The 23286-nt window shown below is 41.6% G+C and overlaps 2 protein-coding genes across 2 annotated transcripts in view; both read left to right on the plus strand.

Annotated features, from left to right (window-relative positions):
• mcoln1a (mucolipin TRP cation channel 1a) overlaps positions 1–4736 on the plus strand; it is an 18262-nt gene extending 13526 nt beyond the window's left edge. Inside the window, exons 14-15 of the mRNA XM_083766041.1 lie at positions 129–259; positions 1372–4736. Coding sequence (XP_083622167.1) covers positions 129–259; positions 1372–1408 — 168 coding nt within the window. The 3' untranslated portion in view covers positions 1409–4736. The remainder of the gene's footprint in view (positions 1–128; positions 260–1371) is intronic.
• A 4135-nt stretch (positions 4737–8871) lies between these two features.
• prr36a (proline rich 36a) overlaps positions 8872–23286 on the plus strand; it is a 39318-nt gene continuing 24903 nt past the window's right edge. The window contains exon 1 of the mRNA XM_083765660.1: positions 8872–9015. The gene's annotated coding sequence lies outside the window, so the exon portion shown is untranslated. The remainder of the gene's footprint in view (positions 9016–23286) is intronic.

A 23286-nucleotide genomic window follows, 5' to 3' on the forward strand; every position in this document is an offset into this window, starting at 1 on the left:
TCAGTTTCAGCTTCAACCAGCTGATGGCTCATAGTTTAAGTTTATGTTTAATTAAGCATGAAGTTAGCAAATAACATGGTATTTACTTAAAATGACATGACAAATGTTTCCTCTACGACTCCCACCAGCACCAAACTCAAGAGCCGATGCACATTACGGACCTGCATGCCTTCATAGCGGAGTGCACAGACACACCGAGCTCTGGGAAGTTCAAGGGCCTGGAGACCTCTCCCTGCTCCATCTTCTGCTGCTGTGACAGGTTGGTGGCAGTGTTCATTTCGTCACCGAAAGATGTTCGGCCACTACCATTTTTCACCGACAAAAACGCAATAAAAACTAAGCTACTATGTTGACTAAAACTATATAATATATAACTGACAATTTCATCAACAAATAAAAACTAGACTAGAAATGTTAGGGAGGGACTAGTGGAGAAGAGATTCAGTAGAACTAAAAGACAAGTCATTTTATGTTTGCTTGGGTGCTCTGAAAATAGCAGATCTACAAGCTCGTTGTGAGCTTGTAGATCTTCTATTTTCGAAGTGTTGATATTTCGTCCACTAAAACTAAAGCGAAAACTTTTCAGATGACAAAAATATTACTAAAACTAAATGAAAATGTATTCATAATTAACTTTACTATTAGCTCTGGTCCATAGCCTTCTACTGCTTCGATTCTGCCCTGCAGTAAGGCTATGGGACTTTCAGTTTTAAATCTCAAATCGAAATCAGACCAGCCTCTCCTCTTTTGTGGAAATCTCATGAACGTTTGACCTACTCACCAATACAAAGATGGGTTGTGTCAATAGAAAGACTATTTTCTTAGTGGACGCACTCTGAGCCCCCCACCACACGTATAAACGTAACTTTTTGGCCAAAAAGGGATTTTGTTTCCACCGGGAAAAAAATACTTTTAGTTACTCCGCTGCGCCCAGAGAACTGCCTCATAGAGAATATTTTTCCTCCGGTGAAAATAAATCCCTTTCTGGCCAAAAAGTACCGTTTATACGTGTGGTGTGGTGGGGGGCTCAGAGTGCATCCACTAAGGAAAGTAGTCTTTCTATTGACACAACCCGTCTTTGTATTGGTGAGTAGGTCAAACGTTCGTGAGATTTCCACAAAAGAGGAGAGGCTGGTCTGATTTCGATTTGAGATTTAAAACTGAAAGTCCCATAGCCTTACTGCAGGGCAGAATCGAAGCAGTAGAAGGCTATGGACCAGAGCTACTTTACTATCAAAATGAATCCTGATCCATTAGTAGACTTTACACTGAAAATATATTTTTTAGAGTTGTTTCTTCAAATAATGTTTTTTTAATTGTTATTATTGTAACATAATTAATAACCCATGCCATATGTGCTTGCTGCTGCAGAACAACAACATATGAGGATGTCCTCCTGGTCAACTGAAACGTGTGACCTCACCTCAGTGATATCACTGACGCCCCCTCCTGGCCATAGAGAGCACCACAGTGCACACTCCTGACACACTCCCATTGTTTCCCGGATACCAAACCCGAGTCCTAATCTCATCAACGCTTCTGTGAAGGACGGCCCAGTTCACAGGACTGACTAGTTCACAGGATTAACCGGAACCGGGAGGAGTGTATAAGCAACTGTCAGGACCGGTCCGGGACTGGTCACATCACATAGAACATGTACTAGCAGAGCACAGTGTGGAGGCATATTGACATTGACGTCTGCTTAATTGGTTCTGTGTTACCCAGTCCATCCAGTGAGGATGCATATCGTGATACATTTCCGGCTTCTCCTTTTACTGTTCTCTTGACTCTGACCAGAAATGGACCGACGGGCAGCACTCCCTCTGAAGAGTATTCAGTGGCATCATGGATGAATACTGCAGAGACATTGTGCAGTTTCATATTGTAGACAATTGTTGGCCTAGCAGGACATAATACAGTGTTTCACTTAAACAGACTTAAGTTCATCCAGATACTAAAAGTGCCTTGGGAGAATCAGAAGGAGATGGTGTGTGAAGGCACAAAAGCTTTTGAGATATTTTTTATTTTTATTTATTGGGCATCAAAAGAATTGTTCTTTTCATTTTCTCCCCAATTTAGTCATTGCCAATGCATATAGTCCCGGTCACTGTCAAACTCTTGTTGGTCTCGTAGAAGGTTATGTTGACCATCACATGTCTCCTCCAATACATATGGATTGCCAGCCATGCCTTTCCACTTTTCGCAGTTGTCAATATTTCAGAAGATGATTATTTATGATTAAATACTAGTTGTATAACTAGTAGTTGCATCAGTAGCTCTCATGGAAATTGCTGATTGGCGCTTACACTCAGAATATACATTTAATATGCTTAGCACATTATCCAATGACACGACTGCCAAAACACATTCACTGCCAAACAATAGATGATTTATGTCATGAATTATGAAGTGCGATACACTGACAATCAAAACACACCTGAAAATGGTTTGTTGTTCTGTTTGGCAATGTTTTGAAAAACATATGGGGCAGTATTCCCTCATTTTGTAGTCTTTGTTTAAACAAAAATAACTGCGATGCCGGGCATCGAAAGATCACCTTCAGAATGATATTTATGGCAGTTATGGCAGCAGTTATGGCAGCAGGTCCCAGTTCTCCTGCAGAAGTCCCCTGTTGGCATGGCTCAAATATTCTAGATCTAGTGCTACTTCTATTGCTGTTATTTGAGTCATTGAGGTCATCTTTTATTTCTTTTCTTTTTTCGTTTCTGTTTTACCCCTCCTGAACTCTTCCAATTATATGAACAAAATGTTTCTGCAAGCAATGATGTCTGGGTCACACTGACCCACAATGCTTTTAGGCTTCTTTTGTCTTGCTATTTTTCTTTGTCTGCCTCATAATGATCTCTCATTTATAACTCTAACTAGTGCCTGCGTCTGAACAGCATAGTTTTATTTCGTTATTTCTATGGAGCATGAATAGTATGGAATACATTTATTATCCAAGCATAGCTGGAAAATGCACAAGAAGATGAGTCTTCAGAACATTTTTTATTATTACTATTATTGAGAAATGTATTTCTAGTTGTTTGTTTGTTTGTTTTAAAGAGAGGTTGAATTATCCTATGCTGCCTTTGGACTTCCGTCTTTACCTTGTCGTCGTTCTAGGGCCCTTTTCCACATCTCACGCTTCTGCTGGCAAAACTGGACAATAAAACTTGATGAAAACACATTTTTAAATGTATATGAATGAATCCATATAGATTTAAACTGACCACAATAACAACAGCGAATGTTCTAGTCCATATGATTCCGTTCTCTTTCATGGATACAAATAAGAAAGCCTTTATGGTAACTATCTTGTTACAATGTCCAGTAGTTCATTATGGTGAGAAGAAAACTAAGTGCTAAACCAAAAATTATCTTTTACCAAATTGGACAAACGATTCATTGTACTTTTTTCTTTTTTTTTAAGATATTTTTTTGCGGCTTACGCCTTTTATTGGTTTTTTTAAGGGACAGACAGTAGGCTGACAGGAAACGGGAGAGAGATGGGGGAAGACATGCAGTAAAGGCCGTGTCGGGTTCGGGAGTCGAACCCGCGGCACACTGCGACTGGATTACCAGTCGGGTGCCCAGACGGTTATGCCACCGCCTGGGCCTTCATTGTACATTTTAATGAGTTTTGTGTAGCATTACACAGATGTATTACTTGACCTTTGTTTGAGCTTTGCTGCATCTGTCTGTTCTTTGTGACAACCAACCAAAAGATAGAAAAAGGAAGAAGTCTGCACATCGTTTTAAAAGCAGACTTCTCCCTTTTTCTACAGTTTATTATTTTGTTCGAGCACCCGTTGAATTGCCTGGGATGTGCATGCACCTCCTGACCACTTTAACCAACCAAAAGATACCATTGCAAATCCACTGATTCAAAGGATTCGTTTCCTGGTCTGCTCTCATATGGTCATTTTAACATTTCAATAAGCCTTTAAAATCAACCACAGCAAGACGGCATATGTCATAATTAAGCAGGGAGGAGAAAAAGCTGATGTTTATATCTTAAATTGGAAATTGCCAATGGTTTCATTTGGGTGCAATTCCTTTAAAATATCAGAGGAGGGTGCAAATGGTTGGAAGAAGACCACAGGGTCCTAAAGGATAATAGGTTATTGACCAATCCTTAGGTGGTGGAATAGAAGTTATAGTAGATCATGAATTAAAGTGAAATCTTGAGTTTTGCCCAGTCCGGACAACAAAAGCTTGCAACAAACAAATACATAATCCAAATGGAATTATAGATCGATTTGAGCTAGAACACAAGACCATTCTGCGTAGGTCAGTTAAATGGTACAGTTTATTTTCACTTTTGATTGAGAACTCCTTTATTATTGTTCATCTTCCTAAGGGGCATTTGGCAATAGCTGTACGTACCACATCTTTGCTGTTAATTTACTTAATTGCATAGGTTCATACATTATGTAGGCTACCAATCTGCTCTCTCCAGCACTCCTGGCTTATAGCTTGTTTTAGTGATGTGCGTGCATGCATGTGCGTATGTGTGTTTGTGCACGTGAGACAGCTAAAGTTTACAGTTTATCCTTTGGAAATATACCTCATTAACATGCACAATAGATTATCTAATAAAGTATTGTATTGTACATAGTTAGCTCTTTTTGTGCTGTATTATATTTTCAATGGACTGATCTAATATTTGTTAATGTCATTTGGATATCAACTTCTTTTGTAAATAAATGTGTGTTCCAATCTCTAAATTCTGACTGTGATTGTGGTTCTGGCCTTTTATTCTAGCATGTCAGCAGAAATCTGCAAAATGACGACAACAGTGAACCAGCTAGCCTCTTTGTATCGGGAATAAAAGTAGTGTGTTTGTTATTATCCTGTGCGTGTATCTACTTGGCTGTCTGTGTCAATCTTACTGTATCTGTGCATGTCTGTGTGTGGGCCGTCAGAGTTTGCTTTGGCCCACAGGCAGTGTGCGCAGCTGTCCTTGGTACAAGGTGTGTGTGCTAGTGGGCTTTGGGCAGATGGGTGAGAGAGCAGACCACAATAAAGAGATTGTTATTCAAAACAACCAAGAAAGGCCTTTAGACTATCATTGCATCCCATTTTCATGAAGGCTTCATAACAGAACCACACCCTTCTTCATCATCATTACTTAGCAGTAAGTGGCTGGGCAGGAAGAGGGGATTTAATATCCTTGGTTTCTCTGCAATGTATAATGGTGGATGTGTCATTAAAGTCTGGTTTACTAGTTTAATAGTTTCCTGGTTTTGGGTAGGGACCCAGAATGGGTCACTGAGTCACTGACCTACTTAGGTCCCCATGATATGACAAGTGCCATGTTTTCTGAGAAAGACATTCAACAGAGATTATTTGGCCCATATCACCCCAAAACAATCTACAAGACGTATGCATCATAGATATTGCACATATAGAAACCCTACCACTCTAGCTGAGAGTGGGGGCGGAGCAGTAGCAGGTTGCCTGTTGGTGGTGTGGGCGGGGCCAATAACCTGCACACCTGAGGGATATATTGATTGAAATTGATTGAAATATTTATTAACAGTTTGTAGAATTTACAGTACATTTTAAGCACAAACTCAATACAAAGACTGTCAACTGTGAGTGGACGACCCAATTAAGCATTACACTTGTTTACAACAGGGTCCACATTGTTCAATTCATCAAAACATTTAAAGACATACAAACATTTAGAGACATACAAATAAACATTTCTATGTAGCTAAAGTACAGAACAGGAATTCATCATATGGGAAGCAAAAAAGGGAAAAGATACAATATACAGTGAGGGAAAATGGGGGGGGGGGATTCAGATTTTACAGAGGCCAGTTTCGAATTGCAGCCATCCGTAGGTGCCCTTTGAGAGCGGTTTTGAAGGAGTCAAGGGATTCACATGTCTTAATGACTGTTGGTAGGGCGTTCCACATTTTGGTGGCATAGGAGCGAAAATAATTTAGTCCCTTGTTTGTGCCGAATCTGGGTTGTACATGGTTTGTTGCACTCCCTCTGGTGTTGTGGGTGTGGACTTCGTTTACATTAAGGAAGTATTTAGACAGGTACATGGGTATCTTGGTGGTGTATCGAATCTTGTGGACCAGACCCATTGCAAGATGCTGTACTCTGTCGTCGACCCTAAGCCATCCCAGCCTGTCAAAGTGGGCAGGGGTGAGGTGGGTTCGGGGGGTGAGGCCAAGTAGGAGCCTGACCAGTTTGTTTTGGGAGGTCTGGAGCCTTGTTTTAAGGGCCTTTGAGGTGCTGTGGTACCAAGAGGTGGATGCATAGTCAAAGAAACCTTGTACGAGGGCTCCTGTTAAGGTCTTCAAGGTGTTTTTGCTGACCAGTGAGGAGATCCTGTAAAGGAATCTTGTTCTTTGATTGACTTTTTTGATTACGTTGGTGGCCATTTTATCACCGGAAAGATTGGCCTCCAGGATGGAACAGTAATTTGATCTTTTCGTGTGATAATATTGTCACCCACTCTAACCAAGAAGCCATCTGCCTTGCTGAGTTTACTATTTGATCCGAAGAGGATGGATTCAGTTTTTCCCAGGTGTAAGGATAGTTTGTTATCAGCGAGCCAGGTGCAGATTCTACCGAGTTCAGAGCTGAGGGTCTTTTCAACCTGCAGTTTGTTCCTGTCCGAGACCAGCAGTGCTGAGTCATCTGCGAACAGGAACAAGTTGCAGTCACAAGCTGAAGTCATGTCGTTAACATAAATTAGGAACAGTAAAGGCCCTAGTATGCTTCCTTGTGGGACACCACAGCTCACTGGGAGGGGAGGGGACAGTGTTCCGTTCACCTCCACCATCTGTTCTCTCCCCTCCAGGTAGGATTGCATCCAGCTCACTGATATAGGCTTAACTATAGTAACTAGGCAGCATACAAACATTCACTGAGAGGTGCTTGCCTCACCATAACTCTATTATGTGCCCGTATACTGAATATTAATGTAAGTCTGCCTTCCCTATTTATGAAATCATAACACTGCCATTTTCCTAGCCATGGTTCATGACTCTCGTATTCATACGAGAGTCATGAAGAAACTTCACCCTGTTTTTTGCGCTCGCTGCATTTACAAGATTTCCGTATATATAAACATTCAGATTTAAAATATAAAGTACTCACAATTTGTCCCACGGGTGTTAGTTAGTTGCAGCTCCAGCGATTAGAATTTCTGCATCCCGCGTTGTTTAATACTCGGTGTGTTCGATATAGGTACGCTGACCGCCCTGCCAATACAGACTAATAGGCGAGTGCGCTCCCGGTGTGCAACTGTGGATTTCCCAAACGAACCCCGTTTGAAAAAAGTAGCCGGGGAGCTCGGACAAAAATGCTTTTTATTAAACAACGCGGGACGCAGCCATTCTAATCGCTGGCGCTGCTACTAACTAACACCCGTGGGACACTTTGTGAGTACTTTATATTTGAAATCTGAATGTTTATATATACGGAAATCTTGTAAATGCAGCGAGCGCAAAAAACAGGGCAAAGTTTCTGCATGACTGTCATGATAATCATCATGGCAGTCATGTTCCAGGGCTACCATTTTCCAACGCAAAGATGTGTGATAATCCAGCAGAGTTTAAACTGAACCAGTTTAATGCAAGGGAGCCAAGAGGAGTTTGAGTCAGGATTTTTCCTTTCATCTTGGCATGGGGCCCCTGCCGATTGGAAAGACTGACAGGCTGCTGATGAAACAATTGCCAGAGTCCTGAAAAGCTGGGAGAATGATCTGGTTGGGCAGACAGACTGCATGACTCATACACTCACAAATCTCCCTTTTCTAACTACTACTCAGTGTCTCAGTCTATTTTGTATGGTGTTAAAGGTTTATGTATTTTAGGTAACTCCTCACAACTTTAGTGCAGGGTTAGTTAGATTAGTTTCTGTCGAACAACTTGTGCTCCTGTTTATATTGTTTACATTTTCTCTTTGTTGCATGGGTTTTATTCCAGATAAACCAGTTGATGTCAGACTTCTCAGCCCATTCATCCTTTATTCTCTTTTCACCATTCAGTCCCAATAGTCTTTTTATGTTTCACTCTTTTCATTGATTTCTATTGTGAAGTCTGCAGCTGCAGCTCAAAGACAGAGAGAAAAGCATTCAGCTCACACAGCTATTGTGGCGTTGTACCACAGCAGATTAGACACTGTACTATACCTATTGATTATCCCATCATGCTAGCCCAAACATTTAGACTCTCGTTTGGGCTACCATCATGCATTAGTTTGAGAAAAGTTGTGTGAGTTGTTGACTTGTTGAGAACCAGTTTAAAACTAAAATAAATAGTCTGTATTTGAATACTTTCACCTATAAAACAATCGGCCCATATGGGGCTGCATAATAATATTTCCAGTGTATCTTTATTTTGGAAGCTACAGTATGAAGATATTGAAGCTGGCAAGGATGAGTGATGCTGATGAATTTGTTGATGAATTGAATACACAGGACTACAATGGAAACAAGCCCCTAGGGATTTTTGTGTTTCTTTAGCATCCTTTTGTATCGTTCACTGTTTGCAAACTGTAAAAAATAAAATGGAGTAGGCTATTCAATCAAATGAATCAATCAATCCAAATGCCCAAATGCTTTAGTCTGATCTGACGGTTCTGACCTCGTCGACCCTGTTTTGAATAATATGACCCCCTGACTGTTTTGCATAATCACATCTTCATGTTTTTCATTGGATCGCGGCCGATCCTCATTTCCATCTTTTGACGACGCTTCTCCTTCAATTCCCGGCGCCACAATAGTCACTCCCCCCTTGGAATCCTCATGTGCTAGTCTGCTGGACAGCACACACATTCAGCCCAGTGTAATTAGTAGTACCCACTACCCTGCCGCCTGCTCCTGTCGCTCCTTGGAAAACGTTTATTGTTCGCCCCCCCCCCCCCCCCTGAAATAATTTACGTCTCTCGCGACATATTTAGTGCATTTCTACCCAGCGCAGCATTGAAAGGGTGGGACTGTTTGTTTTCTGCCGCCACAGTGAAGCGTGCCTGGACGCCTTGAAGGTAAAGAAATACTTGTTTATATACATTGTAAGATTGTAGCCACTATAGCCAGTATATCAGCGTGTCGAAAAATATTCCCCACACTGGTGCTCCACTGAGGTTACATAGTAGCCAGTGAGCCACAGTAGGTGGCATCTAGCGTTGTTGTAGATAGGCTATTTTCAACGTGCGACCCCCGTCGTACGATCAAGTAAATCAGGCAAAAAAAATGCCGTCCTCGCTTTTGGGTGGATGTTTTTTATCATAGCATGCATGGCATTCAACGTTTGGACGGTTGCACAAACACACACTCGAGCTACAGAGTGTTGGGAACAGTCCACAATGATGACTATGCTTAATGTTTTATCAACGGTGTATTGACAGTCTCTACTTATCCCACCATCTTCCACTCATTCCTCATTCCCCGTATGGTGATGCCCCGGACTGACGTCTATTGTTCAGACTGAGTCTGAAACTGGGCCTCACAACAACTACGCGTGTGGTAAACCAGGGGTAATGTAGCGTAGTGTGATTGTGTCCTGGAGCCTGTGCCCTGTGCATTGCTCACTGTCATCCATGTCTGATGTCTTGCCCAAATGCTCGCCTGCCTATGCCAGCCTGAACCTTTAAAAGAGACGGTCAAATCTTAAACTGACTCATTTTTACATTTTCTCGCCCGGGATTTCTTATTTAGTAATTTAATTGACACTTCAGCGTCAGTTTTGGATTTGAGACATTGGCTATTTACATTTTTGCAAACCTTTTTTATAAACAAACAAAATAAACATGCGCATAAAATGCAAACCGTAAATGTGCATTCGACGTGCTAAATGGCCCTGTGTCTGTTTTAACCAGTTTCCCAAGATTGTCATCTTCATAATATACCGGTATTACACCTGTCACCTGACTTAAGTACACAGTGAATTTCACCCATGACAGATTGGCCATTTTGATTTTACTGATGGGAAAGGGACAAACATTTCAGGAGTATCGGACTATACCTTGTCTGCCTCCACCTGTCTGGAGATCCTAGTGATACTGTCGTTTGTTTTGGCTCTACATTACATAATACATTTTTGGGGGGAGGAAGAGCAAGGGTGTTGTGGTGGATGTGCTGAACGTTCTTGCTCCAAATGGACTCACAGGCACCCACTGGGGACTGTTGCCCATCTGCCCCACACTGATACCACCATGGTGTGACTTGCTGTCGGGTCCCTCTTGTCCCTCTGGCCTCATTGCTTTGTTTATATTTAGTGTAGCCTACACCTCAGTTTCCCTTTCCTCTTCCCAAGCCTGAAGCTCACCAGGGGACCAACTCAAAATAGTTGCTTGGCGGTTCCTGTAACCTTGGAATGCATGTTTCCCTCTCAGAAGCCATACACACAGCTGGCGGCTACACACAGTTTCAGTGAAATTTTGGACCAGTTGCACTTGTTCTATCGATTCAGTTTATTGACTACACTTTTGCCACCACTTATCCTGTCTTCTTCATGCATTTCCGGTATGATGCCCTGGTGGTGCAGACAACCTTTTAGCCTTTCTGTTCTGAGAGGCTTAAACCGGGAAGAAAACAACTATGCTTGTGGTAAACCGGGGGTAATTTAGCGTGTGTGATTGTGTCCTGGAGCTTGTGCATTACTCACTGTCATGTCTGATTTGAACATTGTCGTATATATGTATAAGCAAACTGAAGGGAGGAAACTTACAAAAGACATGCATGCACATCCACACCCAAAGTTGGGCATGTGATAAGTAGAGGTCTTCGTGGGTCCAATTTGACGGGCCAGTACCAAAATGGACCCGTGAAAATTGCACCCCACTGCTAAGTGGAAAAATAACAACTAACTAAAAGAACGCAAGCTTGCACACTGTGTGCTCCAGCTCCTATATCCAGCTTTTGGTGTCTGTCCACAAACTTTGTCCTACACAAACATTAAATTCCCATTGACAATGAATTGATAATTTTACATAGTGTCTGAGCAATGTACGATGATATGACCGCCCCTCACTTCAAACTGATTTCTTTTTTTTAATTGCACCTGACCTGAGTGTTTCGTTTTTAGGTAAACAAACTAATCTTATACCGATTCAATGCTGTTTTTTGTTGCTACATATAACTTTATTATCATATCACGATCCAGACTAGTTTCTAGCTTGTGATTTCAGACAATTATATATTTTCTACATAAAATACCAATGACTTCCCCACTGGGGAGCATGTACGATGTGACACCACAGGGTGTGAGTTGTCACTGAGGAAAGTGATCATCACTGGTAGTGGGAGGTAGCCATGTGTGAAAGACTCTCTCGCTTTAAGACCTCATTTACAGTTGTTTATATTTCCCTTTCCTCTTCCCAAGCCTGAGAAGGGGGTGATTTGTGATATACTGATTGGATCATTGGAAAGCAGAAGCTGCAATATTCCATGGGATGTTTTTAAAAAGGGTCTGGACTCCTATCCTGACTAGGACTAGGGCTGGTGTACTGCTAACTCCCCCCCCTCTACCATTTCATTTTAATAAGGCAGGTACGCTATTCGTATGCGTCCATAGTACTACTAGTACGAACTGCTGTCCTGCTTCTATCTAATCTATTTTGAGTTGCATAGTCATGGAGTGTGAATTGACTTCACTGTCCTCCCTTTTTTGAGTCAGGAATGAGTGTGGTGGTGTGCAATGTGCAATGCAATTAGGTACACCGAAACATCCAGAATGATATTAATTAAACCCAGGACTGTACTAAATGGACACAAACTGGCCATTTTTACACTTGCAGAGTTAAACACTCAGGATTTTAGTTGGCAATTTGCTTCAAGCCCAACTATGAAATGCAGATGGTTGACATTGCAACTTGACTGCCATGGGCTCCTCCAAATGCATGTCATTCACTGACTTACTGTATGCGCCAAGCCACCTGACACTCCCATGTGTGATAACACTAATGTGTTTAGTGTCTTCATCTAAGTGCCGAAGCTCAATACCTCGAGTCACACGTCTTTTGATAAGTGGCTTAAACAAAGATTTTCTTTTGAGCAGTTGACTCAGGGTATTTTAAGTTTCAGTTAGAACCACGTCCACCATTGGATGATGCATTGGGTGAACCGGTGATCTCTTGATTCCCAGATGGCCTCTCAGTCTCTACCCACTCTGCTTTGGTCACCTTATACACCCTTGTTATGAAATGCAAAGATGAAGGATAGGCTACTGTGGGATGCGTCATGCATTCCCCATTTGTGTTGTGGATGCTCCAAGACCAGGTGTGTTTAATGACTTCTTTCATAATTCTGCTTTTGGTATCTTGTTTTGATATCAAGCATAGTTCCCAAAGAGCGTCTTAATGCTGCATATTTGAACTCTGCTGAACATAGTTCTCACGCAAAGATGAATGACAGCAATTGCTGTAATACAAAGCTCACCAGTCAACCATCATGGTTCTATTGGTTTACATTACAGGCTTTGTATTTCTAATGGCTCCACATCCGTTTTCCCCCCCGTCTCTTGTCCTTGTAATAAGCATGAGAGTAACAGCTGTAGGAGGATGATCATGGATGTTGGGTCAGGAGGTTCAAATCCACTTTCCTCACTGTGGTGAGTGTGGTCCTGCATACAGTGCATACTATAGTGAGTGGATGATGTACTTGACAATTATAGGCTTTGATCCTCTCCCACTGCCGGCCTGCCTATTATCTGTCCATCTACTACCATTAGATCATGCTGGTTGCCCGTGCTTGGGTTTGATCTAGTTATTAAAAATCACTCCTGTGCGAATTGAGGGCCGCTCTTATCTTACAACATAGAGTAGATTAGGTTAACTATGATGATGTGAAACAAAGGTGATTAGGTGATGTAATGATGATGTAAAACAAACTGTGTCAAAACAAACTAATTCAATTATCTTTCTTGTTAATGGGATTTAGTGTTTGTTAGTGACTAAACATTAATTTCTCTTCATTGTCAATGGCGTTTTTAAAACAAACATTAAACCTGTATATAGGAGGGGCATGCGCCCCTCAAGAGTGAGCAGACATTTGGCATTTCTTTTACAAGCATTGTGGAGGTTGTGGCTTGATCATATTATGGAAAAGAGACTGAGCAGATATTTGGGCATTTCTTTTGAGTGTTGTGGAGGTGGTTTTCATACCATAAACTTAAGTTTTCAGTTGATTAAAAAGTAGCATTCATTACGTTTAGATACGTACGAAGGAAAAGATGACGCAATGAAGTGCCACTGAAATATGTGCTCCATCAAACGGGTGGTATTCAGGTATTACAGGTCTGTTTCAGTTGCATGTATAGTTTAAAACACATTTTAGTTATGAAACTGAGTTACCGTTTGTCCAGCCCCAAGAATGTAATACTATTTGTAGTATATAGCTTAGAGATTGTATAGAAATCATCTGCAAGTCTGAGTTAATATTTATTTTGTGTCCACATGGAGTTAAGTCAAGTTGCATTTCAGACTGGACAGAGTCACTTCTCTCAAGATGCTATGCTGTCAAAATCTGAAAATGGAAATGGCAACTCTCAATCAATGGAGAGAATTTCCATATGGCTAGTGGAAATTGGCCACTTTTGTAGCCTGCACCCTTTTTGCAGTTCCACATGCTGGGAAACAGAATATCTGCTATTCCCCTGCTCTACCAAAGGCCAGTTTAAGTATTACAGCACGTTTCATCATTTGGGTATTTTGTTGTGGTTCTTGACTGTCCAACATCCTAGCATTGGCAGTGTTGTTTTTGGCCATGCGGCTATGGACTGGTTGAATGGTGCTGTAACTATCGTCACTGTGGTTTAGAGTCTGGCGGCATCCTTCCCATTAGGATAAAGGAGCTGTAGAAAGAGACTGCATTTTCAGGCTTTCTGTCTGTGTCTGGCATTCCAAGCACTGTAATTATTGAAAGAGTAGTTCAGCACTTTTTTCACCCAATCTGTTTTCATCAGCTTATTCTTTGGTACGGCATTGAACTCCATCCCAAAGAGGTACTTCATCTCATCTTCATCTCATCTCGTCACTCAAGGCTATTAGTTCTTTCCCCCCAAATAGAGGGTATGCGCATGAATAAAGTGAGTTGCAAAGTGAGTTTAATCTCGTTTAATGCAATTAGATAGGACTTTTCTGTTTGGATGTATGGGCTGTCAAGGCCAGAAAGTACCCTTTTTTTGCCACTCAGTAGGCGTTCCTGTATAACTTCCGGGCATGATTGATTATTTCACACGCATGGTATACCGTCTATAGCCCGCAACATTTATGCTACCATATTTGAAACTATATAATGGGATATTATTTTCAAGCTACCGAGGGTTAAATACAGTGAGTTGTAGTATCCTGTGGATGTAAGGATGTATTTTGGGCTGGCTGGGCATATCCTGTTAAACGTTAGTCTACATGGTGAAATTCTCAGCTAGAATGTTTTACTCTGAGAATGGAGATTGTAAAGATACAGGTCAGTTTTTGAGTCCATCTTTACGCTCTGGAATTGAGTCAACACTGAGGATTTTACTGCGTGCTCTGCTCTACCTCTCTTTCCATGAGGAAGACTATCCTGTGTGTTTGGTAATTGAGAGTGTTGTGCATTTGGCATGGTGTCAGACCGGTAGGTGAGATGAGGTGTGGGTTCAGTGGCCATCTGGCCTGATCTCACCCTGCTCACTCAGAGGCTTTCTGGTGGTAACTGATCCCACCCATAGGCTCACAGGATGACATCGACTCTCTGCCTGTCTTGTCTGACAAACTGGGAAGCTACACACTGAGTCTAATAATCTAGCAAGACTTAGTCTAGACTGCCTCATCCAACCATCCTTCACAGAAAACCACATTTAGCTTGTGTTTATCAACATGAAAGCCTATTCTGGGGAGGTGAATATTCAACGCAAAAATAAAGATTGATTTCTGAATGAAAGTCAAACGTTCATGACAAGCTCCTCATACGCATTCAATCATTCATATTTCAGCACATTCTTTACATACACCCTATGGACCACAGTGGAAATGGTGGAGCCATGCATTGTCTTAGTAAAGCATTTAATGGAAACATGGGTTGTATTATGTGTGTCCAAACTAAGCTATTCATAGACAAAGACAAATTGCTGGTTTTGTCATTATTTTAATCTTCTGCATTTCATTTTTAAATGTCTTGTCATCACTTTTATGTCCATCTTAAATGGCATTTGTAGAATCGGCCTCTTGACCGACTGGGTTAAATGGGGTGGAAAAAAGTGGTTAATTCATAATGTATTTTTGTAAGGATTGATCCTGGGGGAGAGACTAGACTAGCTGAAAACGTTTAGGACCCCCTGATCTATTTTCTCCATCTCTCCTCAGGCTGCCTAAAGTGTCCATGGTGAGTGGAGTGTTTTTGGGCAAAGCCACTAGTGTCTGTCAGCTGCGCCTCTCCCCAGCTAATCCCCCTGCCGACCCGCCCTCCCTCCCTCTTACCCTCTTTCATGTCTTCCCTTGGGGGTTGCATGGTGTGCGGCTGTGCGCTGTGTAGACAAAGGGGCAATGCCCCACCCAGCCAATAGCTACTCTAGACGGTGCACACACACACAAACGCATGCAGAACATTCTGGTAGGTTTTATTTTAGTGAAAATTACAAAGCACAAATCCTCAGTGTTCATTTCACTCTGGACCCAATGTGGAATTTACTGTGTATCCTTAATAAAATACCTACTATTGAATTATATTCTAATAGCATTCCTAAATGTTATGATGAATTGTATTGCATCACCCTGGTCCCTGCCCTCTTTAGCCACCTAATTGGGCTAGGCCTCAGGTGCTTCTTGTTGGAAGCTTGGCCAATGTTAAGCAGATTTTGTAATCCTACTTCCTGCTGAATTTTGAGATGACTCTCCCACGCAATACGATCTGTGCATGATTTCCATTCCTCTAGTCTAAAGTCCGGTTTGTTATTTTAACTAACTTGTACTTAGCACCTGCTCATCTTAACTTGTATTTAGCACCTGCTCCTCGCAGCATTATTGAGTGATACTGGTTTAGCCTCACTTAGCACATGCTCAGTGTCTCAGATGGAATTGATTGGAATTAGCTGCCAGTCCAACTCAATCCTCCCTAATGAATATTCAGTAGTTTTGCATTGCTATTAGCATATATTATGGACTCTGATCCTATGGTCGGAATCGGAGAGAGCATTGAAGCTTTTGCATTGAAATGCAGCTAGTTGACTGCTTTCTCCTGAAATCTCCATATTGGTCAGTCTGTGTTCATTCCCTCACGTTTACATACAAGCTCACAATGTGTCACATTGTGAGCTTGTAGGATTGCTATTTAGTATTTTCAAAAGATTTTTATAAGCTTTGAAAACTTTGAGTACTTTTACTTTTGGTACTTTAAGTACATTTTGATGCAAATACTTCTGTACTTTTACTCATGTACATTTTAAATTCTGGACTTTTTTTTAATTTGTAACTGAGTACTTCTATATTGCACTATTAATACCTTTACTTAAGTAAAATCTGTACTTTTTCTACCACTGGTAGTAGATGAAAGTACGGTAACATGTGTTAACATTTAATGCATAGCCAGGGTTTTGCTAGGGTTTGTGTAGTCTTGTTATCCTAGACAGAGTTATAGGCTATAGATGCCAGTCAGCAAGATCGCTGAGGATTAGTGTGAGAGCGGTGTTCTTTGGAGATAAACGTGCCGTGCTTGGCTGTGTGTCTCAGTCTTGCGTGATTAATTCACCACAGAAAGAACAGATGCCCCTCCCACGCGCGCGCACACACACACACACACACACACACACACACACACACACACACACACACACACACACACACACACACACACACACACACACACACACACACACACACACACACACACACACACACACACACACACAATCCTACAGCCTATGTCCATGAGGAAAGCAGTGGATATTATGGCTGTTAACATTCCTCAGAAATTACACTTTAATATTGGTCTTAAAAATTGGCCCAAATATCGAATATTTTTTATTTAAAAAAAATCCCCATAGAAGATGACTTGTTGTAAAAACATGATGCCAGCGGAAGAGGGACAGTGCTTATTCAATACAAAATGTATTTTGTTTTTTCTGATTCACTTAAAATAATAATAAAAAATATATTTTTAAATATGTTTTTATATTCTAATATAAATTTGTTCCCATATTCAAGATTTTAATATTAATTTAGTGGTATGCATTCTGTATTCATTTTCTGCATGGCAGGGCCATCATGGGGAGGCACATCAGAGTTATGCGTTGTTTGGCCTGTCCCATTAATTCATTAATACATAATATTCATAGCCATATGAATAATGTGATCAGTCCCCTGCCCTCACCACTACTGTAAGTCACTGGTACCTGGGGAAAAACACGATTACAAAAGTGCAAAAGGTTACTTTTCAGGAAATTGAAAACAAAACAATTTCTAAATAGTTATTACCACATGCTTTTCATTGATTACATATTTATAAAGCGGTATAATGAAGTATGACTATATGAAGCATAGAATAGAACATATATTTATTTATGAAGAGATGCACTGTTTCTGCCCGACAGCGACTATATCTAGTAGTGTATGTGGCCTGTTTTATTTTTGTTTTCAGACATGCGTGTCTGAGAGAGTGCCATCTTCTCCCCACCTCATCCTCACGGCATCCTTGTTTTGTTTCTGCCAGTCACGCTCTTGTTAAAGACAGAGGTACTCACGGAGGCTTGTTGTTAGGACTGGAAGCAGAGTTCTATGGGGGCTTGTTTGGCATGCTGAGGAATGTGTCCGCTACAATTTCAGGCTGTGTTGTGATGTAAACACTAATCCAGTTATGTCAAATCATCAAACTGGAGACTTGTTATTTTTTACTCTGTAATATACAATCGATAGCAAGGTTTGCTCACCTTTTTTAACGTGGTATGGAAACAAAGTAAAAATGCCACACATTTTGGCAGTGCCATGACTGCCATCCAAATGCCTAGACCACCAGTAATTCTGCGTTGCATGGCTGCTGATGGTTGACGACGTGCATCATTCAGATGGTGTTTATACGTCATCATTGCTTCTCTGGCACAACCTGCCAAACCTCCTGTTTTAGGAGTTTCGTCTGTCAAGTCTGGACAATTTTTGCTAGTCTTTTAACCACTTGTGTAAGCCCTACACCTGCAGTATACTTGTATAGTATAGCTGATGCATGCATGACATGCCCAAAATAGAGATGCCAGTGTTAATATTAAAACAATTTTCTTTTAGACTGTACTAGGCTATTGTGTGTTTGCCTTTCTGCAGAATCAGAACTGAACTTTGTCATGAGAGAAAGATGCTATTGAGCAGGGTGCTTTTACTGCTTTATAGAGTTTGTGTATTAAGTACTATTAGGTTTTATGTGCACTTGGCTGAGCCTCACCATTTGGCAAGGTGTGCGCACGTAGCTTCCACTTTGTGTGTGTGTGACTGTGTGTGTAGGTGGGGGGAGAGACCATTCAGCTGCGATGCAGTAGAAGGGACAACACTACCTTGTATGGTCAGATGGAAGAACAGGCTGACACACAGCGCCCGTCCATCCTGTCATACTCCCAACTTATTTGCTTTAGCCTAGCACCATACTTATGGTCTCGGGGAAACTTGCTGGCCTAAGTATGAGACTGAACAGACATTTTTGAACGTAACACAACAACAAATGTTAGATTTTGTAATTTGAAAAAGAAGTGTCCTTTAAAAAAAACTGAACCGTCATACATTTGTTTAGCACGGACAAGACCTGTGGTTGAAACCAGACCTGTGGTTGAACCAGTTATATTTAAGTGTATCCTGGATATGCCATTAAAAATGAAGGGCATTTTAACTATAATTTTAAACACTGTTCCTTCCCTTTCCACGCAAGAGTGGAGATTATAGCCATAGATTTTTGTGCAATATTATATGCCCACTTCTTTAGGAGCACCGTGACTGGTTTAAGACCTTCCTCCTTTTATATAAACTTTACCGGCCTAGGCTGCTTTCCTTGCCTTGCGGTATAAACCAACTACTCTTTCCCCAGGCTCCCCCTCCTCTCATTCCAACTCTCCCGTCTATCGTTCTGCCATGTTCAATTGCATGCACACACTCACACACAGACATGCACGCTCACAATGAATACGGCCTGTGTTTCTTCGCGTGTGTCCCCCTCTCTCTCCCTCAGCTGGACATGAGAGTAAGTTAATGAACAGACAGACTGAGGGTGTTCCATGTATCCAGCGCTGTTGCAGCACAGTCTACCAGCACTAGCCTGTGTCAGGGTCAGCAGAGCCATTGGTATCATTGTGGCCATATTTTGCAAGAGAAATGAGCAACCAAGTCTATAAAAACAAGCCCAAAATAAGCGACTAACACATTAGCACTTTAACCCTATATAAATCAGCTATTTTGAAAATAGCCGAATCTACAAGCTCTCAATGTGTGTCATCGTGAGGTGTTGTCGGCTTGAAAGTGAACATTTTGAAACATTCTAAGTGTGTGTGTGTGTGTGTGTGTGTGTGTGTGTGTGTGTGTGTGTGAGACATACATTCATAACTTGGAGTCTTGGACACATAGGCCCTCACATAATGCTTCATGTCATGCACACACACCTTCAGAGTCCATAGGTCTCTCACACTGACACATTCCCTCTGCACTCTAGCTCACACACACACACACGGTGGTGCAGCTGTCTCTGTGCAGCCCTGAGGAGCCAGAGAGGAAAGGCAGTGGAGCTGGAATGTGGATGGGTCAGATCTACTCACTCAGGCTCCGGTGCTCTGGATCAGCTTTACCACAGATGGAGCATTGAAATGACTGGAGGCCTAATTTATGCTTTTTTCCCCTCCCCCTCCATTGACAAGACGATATGGTGCATGTCACTTTTTTTAAAACAAATTAACTGAGACTCACAGTAGAGCCATGTTTATATAGTGACTGATGAGCATGATTGACTAATTTATTATCATCTACTTGGTCCCAAGCGCATCTCAAAAGCGACTGGGTATATTGTCATGGAATTGCATCTTCATGCTCCCTGGAGGATGACCTACTGGTTTTGGTGACCCCATGATCTTTCTTCTAGCACCTAGTTCAGTGAACGGCTCTATTCCAATATACATTGGAGGTTTTCATATGTTCAGTCCAGCTTTTCCTCAACACACGTTTTCTGCCAGAACTTTCAAATGGATATGAAACTAGAGGACAATATCTGACTCCAAGTCTTAATATGAATTAATTACTTGGAGTACAAATGCAGTGCTACAAGTTTAAATGCCAATGTGGTCCGTCTGCTAACCGTGTGCGGATAGGACAATATTGTTGGTCTAGCATCACAGAAAAGTGAAACCAAGAGTCACTTGTCCAACGGACAAGCACAAATTTAATACACTTGCCCAGAAAGATTTATTACTTGTCTCACACAACAGGACAAGCCTTAATGTCAAGCCCTGCATTTTTAACCTGACTAATAAGAGTACAGGGCTCTAAAGGACAGTCTGTTCAAACCATGTTTGTCTAGTTGGTTGTAAGGAGCAGCATAGACTGTAGTGGGCCTTTAATTTAGACATTAGCCTTGTTAACCCTGGCATTTGAACAGCAGTCCTGGGTGAATGCACAGACAACATTTAAGCCAGCATCAGTATTCAAACCACCACCCAAGCCTGTATTCCCTCAATGTGCACAAAACAAGGCCCCTGCCTTTGAAATAAATCCCTCTCCAGTCATATTACAAAGGGTATTAGAAGTGACCCATTTGCCTCACCCCACCGACGATGGCTGGATGTGTAGTGGCAGTGCGACACTGATGGGCCAAGACAGATGTAATTAAACTGCTTGAAAGGGTGAATGACGGGATGCAGAAGGCTACATTTCTTCAGCTGAGAAAGTGTATTGGAATACCCAGCAGCCTAGTCAGTTCATTCTAGACTCACACTTTTCCATAACAGGCTTTGGCTCTACTGGCTAGTGTGCACACACAGCCATTGTCTCCTCTCCCAACTTTTTCAGGCCACATTATAGCAGTGAGGGTCTGCTAGGGTCTAAATCAGTGGTTCCCAAACTTTTTTTCAGGGGTCCCTTTTTTTTAATGGAAAAACCAGGTGACCCATACTGTCTTTGTTTGCATAACCACTGACGGAACATCCTAATTCACACTTGTATGTGGTTGTAAAAGGCATTGGTAGCAAAAAATGCTTGCTTTACTTAGTAGAGGATATCCAGAACCAGTCCTAGTGGACTGGCCACTTGACATACAGGGCCACGACCAATGATGTTTTTAAATATCCCCAAAATATATTCTAGAACCAATTGAAGTCTCCCCGACCCAGTCTTTGGGAAACGATGAGCTAAATGACTTACTTTATGTGAGGACGAAGGAGGAAGTACGCTGACTGTATAATATGCATGGAATGCACTAGATTAGAACATAAAAATGTACACTGTTTGAGGAGAGGTTGAGTAGGAAGAGATCCGTCGCTACACTGCATTATGAGCACGTGACAACAACTGGGGACTTGAACTTGAAGTGATCTTCATTGGTACTTTTGCAAGCAGAAAATAATACAGTTCTCAACGCTTTGCTGAAGGAATTTATTAGCATTGAGGATAACGGGAATGCACAGAAAAGATGTTAGACGGAATTAACTACGACAGTACACCGCTTCTTACATCAGACTTTAGAAGGACATTAGATTATGCCATATATTGAATGCAGTCTGTATTGCTCTCTTGCTCTTGAAGGTGTGCGTGCAGACAATTGCGGTATAATCGGGACCATGTTGTCTGCATGGTACTAGGTTGGTGGGGGAAAAATCGATTCACTTCATTATTTTTTGTTTCATGTTAGAAAGACTGACGATGTATATGATGCAACCTTTTACGGTATATTGTTTAATGTTTATCATTGTTTTAAAATGTTCTAGTACAAAAAAGCAAAGTAACTCAAATTGCAATAATCCCAGAATCGCAATATAATTAAGAATTGCAATACAAATCGAATGATCATACTAGACATCGAGGTACGTGAATTGTCCCAGACCATGTTTGGTGTATTATCTCGTGGTCATAAAAACCCTGGCTTGGATTTATTCAAAAAGATAGTACTACTGTAATGGATTTATTCAAAAAGATGGTACAACTGTATCTGAGGTATTGGATATTATTGGTTGCGCACCGAACCTACTACAAACTTAAATTCTCTGACAATTTGGTCTGCAACACCTTGAAGTGTCTCCAAATGTGGGATGTAGGCGATTTCTAGCAGATGTGTAATTGTCTCTTGGCGTTATGCTTTGCTGTCCAGTTCTTCAACTCTTGCAGTACATTCTCCATTTGACTCACTGTAATAATGTCATAAAGCATTTGTGTGCAAACGAATGGGGTTTAGCTACATGCTGAGCCATCCATGTCTCCCTGTGCTGTTTGACATACTGTCCAGTTGGCGATAATGTGCCTGTGCTTGACTGCTTGCATCTTGCCAAATGCAAAGGTCATCTTCTGAGGAATGTGATTCATGGTGAACTCGGCTAATCCCAGGGCATTAGTACAGTAGCCAGCCTGGCAGAGCTATGTCATGTAACTGACATTGTCACACATTTGAGCTGTCATCCCTTTGCCATGTGTCTTTGGCACATTTGTTCACACCCCAAATGCCCGGGGGTATTTGTAACCATTAAATCAGTGTGCCCAGCGATTTGCAGCTACGGAGCCCTTTTCAAGGTGCACAAGGCGCCATCTTGGATGTAGCTAGATGTAGCCAAAACGATCGCCCCGAGGCGATCGACAACAACGGGAAGTATGATAACTTCTAACACGACATGCGACGGCACCGCGATGGGCCGTCAAAAACATAATCTTTGGTTAGAATTGGACGGATTGACAGCCGGTGAAAACTAGAGTTCTCAACAGGCCTGAAAATGAAGGCCCGGCCCTATCTGGGCCCTCATCAAACCCTCAAGACACTGCCCCCGCTGCCACCCTTAGATATCCATATATGGAGCTGACCTGTTCTGACATTCCATATGTTGATCTGACCTCATCATACCCTGTACACATTTGACCCTACCTACCGCAGATGGTAAAAGTAGGTGCTTTTGCCATCATCCAGGTAGTTAATCAAAATTATGCTAAAAGCTTCCAAGTAATTTTTTAATTATATATTTTTTTATCCCACGATTTTGTAACCCATTTTTCACCCCTGTGTCAATCATCTAATGTGATCCTGGGCTCTACACACCCTCCACCAACCTAGTCCCCATATATGGGGGACAAGGGGAGAGCAACGGACTTGAACTCATGCTTCCTTCATGCCTGAGTGTCCAA

Source organism: Protomyctophum parallelum (assembly GCF_964188405.1).
Source record: "Protomyctophum parallelum genome assembly, chromosome: 5".
NCBI classification, from domain to species: domain Eukaryota; kingdom Metazoa; phylum Chordata; class Actinopteri; order Myctophiformes; family Myctophidae; genus Protomyctophum; species Protomyctophum parallelum.